The following is a 15,141-nucleotide window of genomic DNA, read 5'->3' on the forward strand; positions in this document are numbered from 1 at the left end:
AAACACAATCTACCTGTTAGGTCTCTTTTTTTCTTGACACATGTGCTCTAGATGAATGTGCACACAAGTATGTATCCTCTGATTATAACTAACACCATTTCCCTGAAAAGGGTATCTGTCAAACTGAAAGTAATTCCCATGTATATCATGTCATTTATTTATGGCATGGGACAAATTCTCTCTTTCTGTTTCACTATGCATCTCTTTTGGTTATCAGTTTTGGGATCATTCACAAGAGTTTAAATTGTGTGCCCTTTCCTGGTTCAGTCACGTCAGTCCTCGAGGTCCAAGGAGGTGAAGGAAACACTAAATCCAAACATGACCGTTAAACAGAGAGGCCTGATGAAAAATAGGGTTATAACTAAGAACTAGTATTTCTTTTTACACCAGCTGTGTGTTTTATTTTTTAAGAACAACTGTGTAGTTACTGTGTAATTTTACATTATTATATTTTTTTATTTAACTGAATTTAAATATGTTTGATTTGCTTTTAACTTCTATTTTTATTTTAATTATATTCCCGTCCCCTGTTTTCTGGAGCTGCTGTAATGCACAAATTTCCCCCACGGGGGATCAATAAAGTTTATCTTTATCTTTATCTTTATCAAACACAACTTTAGTAGGGTGTCTTGACTTCTCTGGATATGTTCATGATTGCATAATGTGAAAACAGCTCAGGAAAGATAGCCCAATGTCCAAAACAATTTCAGGGGAAACGTCTGCAAAAAAAAGCACATTTTTCAAACATCAGATCTTAAACTGAGCTGCTCATTTCATTTCATGTCATTTTGTTCAATTGAAGATCCTAACATTTGTTACTCCTAGCTGCGGTTGTTTTCATTTTCACTTGAGTAACAGGTTGAGTGTTTAAGCCTTTATCTGTCAGGTCAGTGAGGCGGACAGGACAAACTGGTGATGAACATCTACAAATTATAACAATCACTGTGCTGTGTGCAAACGAGCGTGCCCAGACAACTTGTCTTATCAGTCCAGCATTTCCTGCTTTGGTTGCACAACATGTTTAAAATTTTTGATGAAACACTTCTGAGAATTTCTCTCCCGCTCCAACCATCATTAAGATGTGTGACGTGCTGGAACACACCAACACATGAGCGGGATGTTGACTTAATGTTATGTTTGGAAGTATTTTGATATTAGCAAGTAGTAGGGAAATGTGGCTTCACTGTGTAAAGAACATATACAGTACATTGTGTTCCCTACAGAAAGTGATGCTTATCATAAAGTGTCATGACTGTGTGTTTATATCCACACTGTGTGTCTCTCATTCCTGTAACTTGAGACATGACCCAGTTGCAAAGAAAATGGAAAGCATAAACATGAGTGGAAATCTTTCCAGGACACAAATTCAGCTGTGTGTCTTCCCCCTCTCTCTGCTCCCAAAATGTCTCTCTTCAGCTGTCCTGTCCAAAACATAAAGGCAAAAGTCGCCCAATTACTTAAAAGTAGAAGTTGATCATCCAAATACTTACCCAAGTATATTTAAATAATCTTGTATTCTCCATCATCTTCATCGTGGTTTGGTTCTCGATTTGGTTTAAAAAATAATAATAATGTGTTTTTTTTTCATGTGCATTGGCATCATTTTTATACCTGACATTTGAAAATGACCTACAATTGAAATGTTGTGTTAGAAATCACTACTTAAACATGTAGCGATAAGACATTGAGCTTTTATTTTCTCTGTCTTATTTTGAACCAGCATTTCATGTCCTCACAGGGCGAAGAGATCTTTCTGGATATGTTTGAGGATGAGTACAGGAGCATGACGGTGAGAAGGCCTTCATATCAAGTCTTACTCTGTTTCGTTGTTGTTTTCCCCCCTTGTAATGAAACACGATGTACGGGAGATTACAAACACAGTCTTGTTTCTTGGTGGGTTTGCATGTTGCAGAGCAAACCTTTGAACGTGGAGTATCTAATGATGGACGCTTCAATACTGCTGCCACCCACCGGCACCCCTCTGACGGGCATCGACTTTGTCAAGAGGCTGCCCTGTGGGGACGTGGAGAAGACACGCAGGGTGTGTCCACAAATACACACACACACACACACACACACACACACACACACGCTGGAGCCTGGCCTACATTGCCATGAGTCAAAAATTACATTTGTTAGATGGTGAAGTTAGATTTTGGAGTTGGGATTTATGAAATGTACCAATATATGTTCTATGAAAGCAACACTTGTCCTTTTGTAATACCTTCATACCTGCATACCTTGTAACACTCATTACAGTTGTGTCACATTCTAGTCTGTTTAGTTCTGCCAGAAACGACAACAATGCAGCAGAGAAATGACGACAATGTGGCCCAGTACCAACCTTTATATGGTTTTTAAAAACAAATGTTAGCAAGATTCATCTTGTCTAACTTTTGTGTTTGTGTGCACAGGCTATCCGCGTGTTCTTCATGCTGCGGTCCTTATCGCTTCAGCTTCAGGGAGAACCGGAGACGCAGCTGCCTCTGACCAGACCTGAAGACCTCATCAAGACCGATGACGTGTTAGACCTCAGTAAGACCCACAGAGACACACAGTAACACACTTTACTGTATGAAAGAAGAGCACAGGACAGCTGACCTGCTTTCTTCATGTATCATTTTTACACAAAAAAAACCAAAATGTTCAACAGCTTAAACGTAAGAGTTGGTAAGAACAGTTGGTTTAAGTTAAAACAAAGTCTATTCAGTCATCAATTTTACTAACATATGTAATATACTTGCCTCCATAACAACACGAGAAATAAAGGCAGAGACTAATCCAACCACTACAGGCCACACTCTACACAAAAAGAACCTCACATCAGACACACCATACAGACTCACCGTAACACAGTAAGATAACCTGAACAGTCTACCATACAAGTGTGCAGATGATCATACAGAAACCTGCATGTGGTTAACTCAAACTTGCCAGACATCACAAGTGAATTTTCACAGTAATGTGAACAGTAGTGAGCTTTTTTCAGACGCTTCAACACACAAACACAATTTGATCTACATGCAACAATACAGATGTGACTATTCTTACATCGTAAGTCTTCTTTTTTTCTGCTAGAATGAAAATGTATCCACATCACACTCCTCTCATTAACACACATTATTGTTGAACAAATGTCCAAAGTTCAGTGTTTAATCTAGTTTTTGATTTCTGATCATTCAAATGGTAGCAGGACTTTATTTAAAGCCACTTCTTAGAATGAGAGAGAAGATGTTATTTTTAATTCCATTCGGTGGTTCTTGTATCAGAGGTGACTGTACTGCCTGCTGTGGTAAGTGTAGGTAGTCTTGGCCTTTTCAAGTTATCTTACCATCTGTGATGGTGACTGAGCTGAAGTTTCGGTACTTTTTGGAGACACGTTTGCCGAAAATCAATGAGATAAACCTGACGAGCTGAAGGTGTCTGAAGATGCTTTACGGAGATGTCACCCTAGTAACATAAAAACAAACAGGAATGAGACTAACTAAAATACAACAATGTAGATGATATGAAAAGAACACTGAAAAATGTGTCGAAAAATCACCAGACTCAAGAATTGAAACATATCTGGTGAAACCAGATGTTTCCCTACATCTGTACATATCTGAGTCTGCAACAGACTTAGGAGATGATAGCCTTTAAGAGCGCTCGTAACCACGGTGACATGGCTTCCAATAATTGGCTGTCACTTCAGCCAAAATCAGCCTTTTTATCTGTTTGAAAGATCAAAAAAAGAATTCCCTTGTTGGGTTTCCTCTGGTTTCCTTTTTTTGCACAGTCAGTCACTTTCGTATAAGCCAGGTGGTTGACTAAGAGCACACTCAAACAGAGTCATTGTGGAAAGAGGAGGGGTTTTTCCTCAGAGTCTGGGGGATTTAAACTTGCCACCTTTCAGCCACTAATTTTTTTTTTCAGACCATCACACTACCACAGTCTCCATTTCACTACATCCTGCGGTTAATGCTCGATCACTGAACTTTTGTCAATGTCTTTTTGTGTCCGTGGAGTTGCGGGACTGTTGTTATGATGTACTCCCAATGAAGAGGGACTTTGAGTCTTTAAGTCTTTAAGGGCACTTGAGGAAGTGTACCTAGAACTACACTACAATCGTGTGTTAAAGGAGCATGCAAAATAATGTATTCAGAGATATTGTTTAACATGTCATGGTGAAGCAGTAGAGTTCATTAAGCTTCATTAGGCTTAAGTGGGTGCTCAAAATGTGGCACCAAGTTTGTGAAAATGTTCAATAATCGATATTTTCTGATACCACTTGTTTTAAAAGATACAATCTCCATTATTTAAAGCTCCCATGAGGAACTTTCTGTTTGTGTTGATTTTGGCGCCCCCTGTGGTCAAAGCAAACGCTTTATCTCTTTGCTGATTTTCTCTTGTAAATGCAAAAGCAGCGCATTCTGACAACAAATCTCATCCGTCTTTATTCAAAATCTCTGCCAAACAACTCACAATGATGTCTTGATATGGAAATAGTCAAAACAGGCTTTAAACTCTTCACAGGAGTTTTAATGGTCAGTAGTATCAGAAAGTACTGAAGTGTAAAAAAATTACAGATCTTGTTTTGTTGTGTGTTTTTCTTCACACTAAAGAATACAATCACTCCATTGTGTACCTCCAGCACTGGTTGGGCAGGTTGATTTTGGAATGTTTGGAAATTGAATACTTGCAGGCACAGGGAGAGCTGAACACAGACAGCTGCACAATGAACTGCTGTTTTGAATGCACAGAAAACTATATTTCGCATGTTTTTACCTTTCTCACATACGGTATTTGAGTGTGTGGGTAACAAGGAGAACAGTGCGTGTCTCAGGAATTTCAGTAGAACCAGCAACACATTTTCTGGATGAGTATTGACGTACTTTCTTAGACTGAAACGAGGTCTGACTCTGATCCTTTTTTACTTTCTATATCTTTATTCCAACTGCTTAACTTCCTTCTAATTGGGTGGAAGTGAATCTAAAAAAAAATTCCTTGGTTCCAGCCAGAAACGTAATGAAACCAAACCTTTCATAGAAAGTCTCATTCCTGAGACTTGTTTTTGTGGTTAAAACACTTGAAGAAAAAAATCCAGTAGTCTGTACACATCATTTTTCAACAGTCTAGTAAATGTCCCACATTTTATCGAGCCACTTTGAGCTGCTCAGTATCTATGGTAGACCAGGGACTTCCTCTCCAGCTGCAGGTACTCTTCACTCCTCACTGCCTCAGTGGGTCAAGTCAAGCTGTTGGCTGACCCCCCTACTTTTATAGGTCATGACAAATTAATCAGTATGATTTTAGTCTGTTTTACTTTCAGCTTAAAACACGTCACAGGAGCTTTAAAACAAAACAAAGTGTACTGAGGAAAATTACAGTTACAAAGTTCACACGTATTAGTAAGGAACCAGTTTAGATTTGAAATTCTAGTGAATAGAAATCAAGGAAGCAGACATTACTCATATTAAAGTGATAGGGCCGTGAGTGAGACTGTTAAAGAGAAGTTGATCAGGGGTTGTACGTCAGTCTGGTGTCGGGTGGGCGGTAACCAGAACTCGTGGTTTCAAATCAAGTCATCATTAGGTGCTCTTTTCTTTTGGTGTTTTCTTTTAGCAGGTAAACTGAAGTGAAGCTGCTGAGATCCTCCTCTGCTTTGTTTTTTTTTAACTTGTTTCAGTGACTGACTGTGGTCATGCATGAAATCATGTGCTGAAAGAAGAGCTGTTTTAAACTCTGAGCATTATGTTTCTAAGTGCTGTGCTCATAATATTTACAAAGACCCAACATTTATCCATCATAACAAAGAGTACGGTCGGTTACCTTCGTTTCTTTAAATTGTCTTGAGACAACATTTGTTATGAAATTGGCGCTGTACAAATAAAGACTGACTGATTGATTTTTTTGGTAAAAACCACAGACTGTGAATATAAATGGACGGAGACTGAGTGATGTCATCCATCTTATGGCAGGGGGCTCTGGAGGATCATCAGCAGCAGCCGCCTGTCTCAGCCTAACTTTCAGTCAACCTAACGACAGGCTGAGAGCTGGAGCTGAGGCGGGTTGTAAGCCTCTTGACGACCTGTTACACCGCGCCCACCTATAAATCATGTCAGCTACACGCTTCATATCAAAACAGAGCCGTTAAAAAAATATATATATGCAAAGTACAGTGTGTGCCAGTGATGACAATAACTAATCAGACCTCTTTAGTTTTTTGTACCAGGCTGTAAACACATTTATGCTGTAAAAACGGCTTTTTTGGCCTGTTGTGTGTATGTGACTTTGTTGTTCCTGGAATCAGCCTCAAGCAGAGACTTGACAAGCTCCAGGATTTTGCACGAACACATTGTCTTCATTTTTCAAGACAGGAGGTTGTCGCTTGGTAAAAACTGGGTAATCTGTTACTGATCTTGCACTAAAGTTTTCTTAAAAAGATTAATCATTTTATTCAGATGTACAATAAACCAGAAGTACATTGTTAAATCTTCTCTTTACTCACTTAAGGTTGATCCACATGAGTGATGCTGTGTTTTTTTTCTTGTAAATAACCATCCTATACATCCTAACAGGTGACACATTCAGGACACATATTTACAGATCCTTGACCTGAGTGAATCAGCAGTTGATTACCTGTCCTGTTTTTTTTGTTTCTCAGATAACAGTGACCTCATAGCCTGCATGGTGGTGAGCAAAGATGGCGGCCAGGCCCAGAGGTTCCTGGCAGTGGATGTGTACCAGATGAGTCTGGTCGAACCGGAAACCAAACGCCTCGGATGGGGGGTCGTCAAGTTTGCTGGCCTTCTCCAAGTAAGAGAAGAGTGGAACGGGAGTGTGGAAGTGTCCTTGTGCCATATTATCCAAACTCTCAATATTCAATTTCATAAAAAAAATCAGGGGTGTCAAACTCAATTACAGGGGGGGTCAAATTTAAATCTGGGATTTACCCGAGGCTGAAACAGCGTCAACATTTACTGAAAAACATACTTAAACTGATGATGTTATCATCCGAGGTCAGGAAACTTTTCATACATCAATATGAACTTAACTGCTGCTAAAATATATTTAAGAGTTCAGAACAAACCGATGAAACAAATCAAACTAGAGATCAAAATGTAAGTAAAAAGAAACGTCAGCAAGGGAAAATGTGCAAATATTTCAAACCATAAAAGTCTACTTTGTGGTTACAGAAAAAAGGGGGGAAAAAAGAAAAGCTATATTTAAGTGAAGCCAGATGTTTGGCTTTTTCTATTGGCTGCAAGAAAAGTCTGAAAATCCCTACGTGAACTTTGTGCCAAACGTGCTCAGTGTTACTGTACAGTGCGTGGTCAGGAACACCGAACAGAGACCTGTTTTGTCATCTTTCGGCAAAACCCCAAAATCAGCTTCCTACGCCCAAGTCTCCCACAGGCTCACTGCATCGTACATGATCGTCTCTGAAGAAGCAGGTTTCACTCACAGAGACGCTCCGTTATGTTGGTGTGTGTGTGTGCGCGTGTGTGTGTGTGTGTGTGTGAGACACCTCAAAGCCTGAAGTAGAGCACGAAAAACAATGAAATAACAAAAGTTTCATAAAGGATCTCTAATAAACACAATCGTGTAAAAACAAAATAAATATGCTATGTATAACTCAAAAGCTCAAAGAGCAACAAACAAAAAGTGTCCTTTCTGTTTCACTATTACCACCATAATTGAGCTTCACTTCTTTGTACTTCAATGCATTAATGCATTTTCTGCAGTGTTGCTATGACATCAGTTAGTAAAAGTCCTAAATAGCAGAATGCAAGACTTGTTTTATCACAAACCTACCAGAGTGACTTATTATCATGTGTTCTCTAAATGTGTTAAGGTCTATTAAATTGAAATCATGTGTCCTTCCTTTTTGTTCCTTATGACCGTCAGCTGAGCTGCTCTTTTTTAGGTCTGCTCTTTTTAGGTCTGCTCTTCTAGTGATGAGAAAACTTGATTTATAAAGCAACCTTCTAAACTAGATTACCAAGTGCTTTACAAAAAGAACCAGATCAAAACAGCATGGATAGAGAAGATATTAAATGTAAATATAGACTATATATATTACATAATAAAAAAACTGTTATTTTTTTACAGTTAGCAATGATTCTTTTTGTTGTTGTTCATCTTTGTGTGTCTTTCACACATTCCCCTGACTCTCTCCGTCTCACCCCCGTCTATGCTGTCTGTGTGAACAGGACATGCAGGTGTCTGGGGTTGAGGATGACAGCAGAGCGTTGAACATCGTCATCCATAAGCCCAGCTCCAACCCCCACGCCAAGCCCCTCCCCATCCTGCAGGCCAACTTCATCTTCGCTGACCACATCCGTTGCATCATCGCCAAGCAGAGGCTGGCCAAAGGTCGCATCCAGGCCCGCCGCATGAAGATGCAGAGGATCGCAGGTTAGAAAGCGCGGAGTCTTTAATGGTCCATCTACCCAAGAACAACTCTGTTAAAGATTAATAGATGATAATCGTAATGATCTATTTGTGTGTTTATTTTTAATCTCACCGTGTGTGTGCAGCTCTGTTGGACCTGCCCGTGCAGCCCAGTGCGTCAGAGGTGTTGGGCTTCGGCCAGACGGCCAACGCTTCGCCCAGCGGCCTGCCATTCCGTTTCTATGAGCAGTCGAGGCGGGCGCCTAACGACCCCATGGCGAATAGATCGGTCTTCGCCTCGGTGGATAAAGTTCCAGGTGACGTACAGATAACCAGGCTCCGCTGCCTGCACATTCTGCTGCAGCTTTAACACTTGTTCAGAGATAAGAGACACTCAACTTTGTGTATAAACTGTGACACACAATAGAGTCAGAACTTTTTCTAATGCATTGTGGGCCTAAAAGAAATAAAAGGCATCATTCATCTTCCAAAATGAGGACGCTGAAGCTGGATATGGTCCTGTACGTTAACTTCCCAGCCATGGTAACACATTCGTGTGTGTCTGTTCGTGTGTCTATGTTCCTGTGCTCCTTCACCAGGGTTTGCAGTGGCTCACTGCGTGTCGCAGCACAGTCCCTCACCCCTCTCCTCCCCCTCGCCTCCCTCCAGTGGGAGTGGGAGCACAGGAAGATGTGACTCTGTAACCGCGAGCACGATATCAGCTCAGAGCCCCACAGGTAGCTCGCACACAACATGTCCACGTCGCCAACATTCATAAACACACAGACAGAAGCATTGAAGTGGAAACACTAAACCCCCACATGGCAACAAAAGAAGTTTCATTGTGATGTAGCTAGGCTGATAATTAACCCCTTCATCCCGTCCTGTGTAACGGCTTAAGACCTCTACACACCAGACAAAGGTTAGAGAGCACGGCGTCTTTAATGGTCCATCTACCCAAGAACAAATGAGCACCAGACAAACCAAACTGATTTATCTCTATTGTTATAGTAGCATCACAATAAAATGAACAGACCACCTGTAGAAACACTACACAGCTTGGTAAAGACGCATATCATTACACCTGAACTTTGTGTGGCTTCTAGTGCTGCTGTTTGTTTGTTTGTTGGGCGTTTTTTTGCATAGACCACGGAGACATGTTGTCCTGAATGTTGAATGAATGATTCAATATGTGCCAACAGCAGCTGAGCACTGAAATGCTTTTTGCTCTGCAGCCAGTTAGAGTATTTAACTCTTTGTGTGTGGATCATCAAACACAGGCTAGCAGACCAAAAAAAAACCGTACAATCCACTCTAACTTTTCCCCCCTTAGGGTATGGGGTGTGTCTATGGAAAGGTTTCATATTAATACCATACCATAACAAGCAGAGGAAAGACGAGGATAAGCTTAAATGTCATAGGGTGTGGTGTTTCAACATCAGCTTTAGATTGTCTGTTAGTGCTGGTTACAGAGGTGCAGCTTAGCTCAGAACATTCCTGAAGATAGCAATTAGAGCCTATGTAAACATATCTTTGTTTGCTACCGTTTCCCCCGACTGAACAGAACACCAGAGTTTGAAAAATTAGATCTGTTTTTCATTGTTTTGGTAGATGAAAATGATTGCATGTTTGGTGTTGGCTCTGTTCTGTAGCACTGAGTGTGTGTGTGTGTGTGTGTTAGGAAACGGCACATTTAAAGCTCCTTTGAGGAATGCATTTTTATGATCACTGTGGACAAAGCAGTACATCTTGTCCCTTTCATCTGTCCATCATGCATCAGTTATGTTACCTTACAAACATTCTGATCCTGCTTTTTTAAACAGTCAAATGTGATAACTCGTAGCTGACATTTGCTGTGGAAAATGAGAAATATAACACTATAGCTGTCTCTTTAGTATTCTGTAAATTGTCTCATCTGACAGCCAAGTCCGGCAATTATATAACAATTATAGAAATAGTTGGCGGCGCCGGTGGCCTGGCGGTTAGTGCCCAAGCCCAAATGTTCTACTTCTGTAGCTCTGATATGTACTACTGTTAGGATTTCAGCTTTGTTGTATTCTCTTTATTGCATCATCACATCTTACAATGTAAGTATGCTCACACAGTAGTATACATTGTACTGCTTGTTTAGTTTGTAGCTCAACCCGCCCAAAATATGCTGCTGCCACAAGACCTCTAGAACCACAATCTGAGCTGCTGTTTTTGAGTGTGTATCACGTGTTTGCACAGTGTGTTCATCCTGCACCTCTTTTTTTTAAGCCTTTCTGTTTAGAGGATGCACCGACCCCTCTGGTTAAAAAAAAATCAAAATTGATATGTCTGCCAGCATTTCTGTTATTTTCTACATAATGCTGTAAATATCTCTTCATTCCATATTTTGCAAATACCATCCGCTCGGTGAGCATTAATGTTTGTTTGACTCTTTCTTGTACTATTTTGACCGTTACCACAATACCCAAGAAGCATTCTTTTTGGTTAAAGAAAAGAGAAGCTACTTATTTAACGCCCTGCCGTGTGTCTGATATGCACTTGTTCCCTGCATAGATCTCTGTAGTCACCACATGCAGTTCTCCTGTGTCTCAGTGTGTCTTCAGTCATGTGTAGTTCCCACTGTTTCTATAAAGTATTTATTTTACAAACTTCTGCTTTAGGCAAACCATTTTCTGCTCCATGGCTCCTGATTTTAGTTCATATCATGGAATTTGAACAATATTTTGTCATTTGTTTCACAGTGACCTGATGGTATATTTGATTATAAACTCCTGTGACCTCTCTTAAGATCTCATTTTATCTTAAAAACATCATTTACTAAAAGAACACCAGGATTTTTTTACACCAGGGCCTCGGAGACAAACTTGAAAAATGATCTTCCTGTGTTCACATGCCTCACTCTTCCCTCTCCTCTGCTCTCCTCTAGATGATGGCACATTTCTTGAGAACACCCCGCCCTCCTCCTCAGGCGGTGAAGGTGGAGATTTAACGACAGTGTGTTCTCCTCCCTCCGCTCCAGTCTCAGCTCCCACCTTGGCGCCGAGCCTCACCCCGGCCTCCCAGCCCACCATCTCCCTCCTGACCGACAGCACAGCAGACGCCCTCAGCGTGGAGTCGCTCACTCTCCTGCCCCCGACGGACACGCCGCACCTGCACCCCATCGCCAGCCTCGTTTCAGCAACGATCTCCTTCCAGAGACCAGGCGCCTCCATCGCAGAAGAGGAGGAGGAGGAGGAGGATGGTGATGGAGAGAAAAAAACAGAGGAAGAGGAGCTGCAAGAGGAAGAGGGGTCGCCACTGGATGAGACGGAGACAGACGCAACAGTAAAGGAGGAGACCACCACGACAGAGTTGGCCACGCCCACTGATGAGGGCTTGGAGGAGCCAGAGGGTGAAGACATCCCTCTTGAGGTAAATACAGAGCAAGTCACAGAAGGTGACGAGTCACCAGCTGCAGAGACAGAAGATGCAGAGAGACACACTGAAACACCAGACTCGCAGGAATTGGATTAAGCAACTCATGTTCATGCACTGAAACCGCTCTCTCTCTCACACACACACACACACACACACACAGAGGTAAACTAAACTATCCAGTTCAGCTGCAGTATATCATTATTCTGGGACCTGCAGGCAGTGTGACATCTGAAAGTCTGAGCGTCTTTTGAAGGCGTCATATCGTTTGTGTTTGCTCATGAAGAAGGATGAAACACACACCTGAGGAACTAGAGGATGGCTTAAAGCACATTTATGTTTCTCTGCACTTCAGTTTTAGTGAGCGTGTGTGAGGACACGCAACCAGCAACGTTTTTTACTCATTCTGATCGATTGTCAGCTCAGACACACACACACGCTGCTGCTGCTGCTTCAACCACTTGTGAGATTCTAAAAGACGGCTTCTCGTTCTGTGTCTTGTGTTCAAAGAGCATTTCAGCACTCCTGTTGGTGCACACGCACTGCTCACAGACACACACTGAGACAGCTGCACTCGCCTTCCAACACCTGTATGTGAGACCTGTTAGCAGTCACTGCCATCGGGTGTGTGTGTGTGTGTGTAAGGCTCAAATGATTCAGCTGCCTCATAAGTGTGTGCTGTCTGCATTATGTTGAGTTTCTCTTGTTCCACATCTCAAGAAATGTTCCATACTTTTCCCGCTTATAGTTCTGTCAATTATTGAAAATGCATAAATAATCTGCAGCACCTTTTAATGCAGAAACAATTATTTTGATGTTAAACATATGCATGAGTTTAACACAGGTCGCTAACAAGTATTTTTTTTCCAAATATGCAATAGTAATCAACACATTTTGACATCATTGGATTGGCTTTCATTTAGAATAGGTGTTTATCCACAAAATCCACCAATCGGCAACCTGAGCGACCGAATAAATGATGCAGAAGATTTTAAAGGAGGAAAGACGGCTGAATTGCAGGCACACTAGTTATACATAACGGATCGCTGCTCACTGAGAGTAGTAGTAAATAATTAAGCGGGGATCTCTCAGTCTGTGCAGGCAGTCATTCAATCTCTTCATCTAGCATTACAGAGCGTAACAACACAGGTATGCTGCTGTTTCACTCATAGGACAAGTGGAGTTCTGTTGATATATTTTATAACATATATTCTAGCTTGATGAAAAGAATAGCTGATGATGATCTGTGTTCAACACTAAATGAACGGGGGGGGGGGGGGGGTAGTCATTTAGACCTGCCTTTATCTGTTTAAACATGCAGTAACACCAGGCTAGTAAAAGGGACTGGGCCTTAAAGTGGGAGGGGCTTATATTTGAATTTGAAAGTTTTAATTGGTTTCAACTGAAATAACATCTGTACCTTCAGGTCTGCACTCCCCCACAACACCTCTGGGTTGAGTGTAGCTGCTCGTTTCCCCTCACTCTCTTGAACATCCTCTGCAGTCTGGAACATTCAAAGTCTAGTAATCCATCTCCAGACGCACTCATTAAAATGTTCCTCTTCTTTGGAGGAAATACATTTGTAAGGAAAGTACTCAAGTTATCCGGAAAAGTAAAACGACGTGTTTGGATAGAAGAAACGGAAATTGAAAACGATTACCCCAAGAAACGTCCGCTCTCGTGGGAGTTTAAACGTTTTTGATTTTTCTTTCGATGCCGATGAGGTCAGCGTCTCGGGACAAACCCCTCCTCACCCTCCTCCTTTTAATCATCCCAATAAAGCTTTACTACTGCAATACTCTTTAAGAGCTAACCAATGACGGGGAGAGAGGAATGTAACAGACAACTTATCTCTCCAAACTGCGGCGATCAATTAGAATGGCATGCGTGTATTTGATTCATGATTGATTTGTAACTCTTAGGAACGAAGCACAGGCAGAGATTCGTTAGGACATACTGTCCGTTCCCCCGTCATGTCGTCTTCTTAATCCTTTTATTCATCTTTGTCTCTCAGTCTTTTGCTTTTCTAGATCTCGTTCTTTTTTTTTTCTGTGCCATTGAGCTTAAGTCTTAACGCTTCATCGTTCTTATTTTTTTAACACTGTACAGTCATCAACTCGTTTATAAAGGAGACATTCAGAGCAATACTCTTTCTCTTGGGGTCTGTCTCTTAGTATTTCCATCGTGCTGCTGTAAATAGCAGAAGAATGATAGTGATGATCACTGAAGAAGCTCGGGAAAGTTTGGACAGCAGCTGTTGATCGATTGAGAGGGGGGGAGGGGGGTAAAATGGCTTAGTTTGACGACAAGATGGCGGCGTTTTCCCTGCAACGCTCGGCAGCTTCTCTCCAAACATGCCATGACAAGCTTCTATTACCAAGTCTGCGATTGTAGTGTGTGTGTGTGTGTGTGTGTGTAAAGTGCTACATTTGTATGCTTTGTAAATGCTTTTGGCTTTTAAACCTGTAATTATTGTTAATGAACTTAAACAGAGGAATAAATAAAGATCTGCAATAAATTATTCTACTAAACAATGGTGAGATTGTGCATTAGTTTTTCTTTTGTTTCTACAGACAAAATGGGGTGGTTACTGTTTTTTTTTTATTCCCCTGACTAGAAGAGTGTGCACTCTCTTTTTCTCTCTATCTTAATCTTGTTGTTTTTTTTCCCTCTTCGCAGAATCAAACACTGTTACTAAAACGGAGGAGGCCCTCCTCTGCTTGAGCAAGAAAACCACAGGAAATATTAGAAAAGAGCTGCCTACCCCTCCAACACACTCCCACAGCTTTGTAAACCGTTACTAAGAGCAAGAAGGGTTCCACTGGCTGTTCTAATTGCCAAAGGAGCACCGTTTTAAATAAGAGTCTCTATAGACTAATGTTTGTATGTTTGATACAATTCTAGTAAAACTGAAACATTATTGAAAGTATTTGTCATTGTCTCAAATGTCTGTGCTGCCTCAAGTGTCAGACACGTAGTAAAACCTTGATCTCAACTGCAGTGTCTTCATAGGATATTTGTCAAGCTGCAGTTCTAAAACGATATCCACACTCGTGTTTTTAAGTGTAAAGAACGATGTGTGTTGTCTCTGACCTGAATTCTTATACATGTGCATGACATCAGGAGGCTGTGACGTTGCCTTTTGCACTTTCTACCCCTGCCATGTTCTGCAGCCACAGCAGGATCCCTCAGTCATCTTGTGGTTACTTTTATCACAGTTCCCCTCTTCAGGGAAGTCTGTTTGCATGTGCGTAAAGGTGTGAATGGTTTCCTGGTAGAGCAACCATACTGAAAAGCTCGAGTTGTGTGTGTATGTATCCTCTTTCTTTATCAAATCATAGTCATAGCGTAGATTAAAGT

At 41.2% G+C, this 15,141-nt stretch overlaps 1 protein-coding gene across 10 annotated transcripts in view; it reads left to right on the forward strand.

Moving 5' to 3' along the window:
* Positions 1 to 14,776, forward strand: part of clec16a (C-type lectin domain containing 16A) — a 35,697-nt gene extending 20,921 nt beyond the window's left edge. For 5 of the 10 annotated variants that reach the window (XM_061027326.1, XM_061027328.1, XM_061027332.1 and 2 more), the window contains 8 exons: positions 1,721 to 1,789; positions 1,913 to 2,041; positions 2,415 to 2,535; positions 6,647 to 6,798; positions 8,196 to 8,400; positions 8,523 to 8,693; positions 8,976 to 9,113; positions 11,294 to 14,317. In XM_061027326.1, coding sequence (XP_060883309.1) covers positions 1,721 to 1,789; positions 1,913 to 2,041; positions 2,415 to 2,535; positions 6,647 to 6,798; positions 8,196 to 8,400; positions 8,523 to 8,693; positions 8,976 to 9,113; positions 11,294 to 11,880 — 1,572 coding nt within the window. In that variant the 3' untranslated portion in view covers positions 11,881 to 14,317. Of the gene's footprint in view, positions 1 to 1,720; positions 1,790 to 1,912; positions 2,042 to 2,414; positions 2,536 to 6,646; positions 6,799 to 8,195; positions 8,401 to 8,522; positions 8,694 to 8,975; positions 9,114 to 11,293; positions 14,318 to 14,460 lie in introns of those variants that run through there. The other 5 variants (XM_061027327.1, XM_061027330.1, XM_061027331.1 and 2 more) reach the window with 4 other exon arrangements.
* The last annotated feature ends 365 nt before the right edge of the window (positions 14,777 to 15,141 follow it).

The sequence above is a fragment of the Labrus mixtus genome, chromosome 20, assembly GCF_963584025.1.
Source record: "Labrus mixtus chromosome 20, fLabMix1.1, whole genome shotgun sequence".
NCBI classification, from domain to species: Eukaryota; Metazoa; Chordata; class Actinopteri; order Labriformes; family Labridae; genus Labrus; species Labrus mixtus.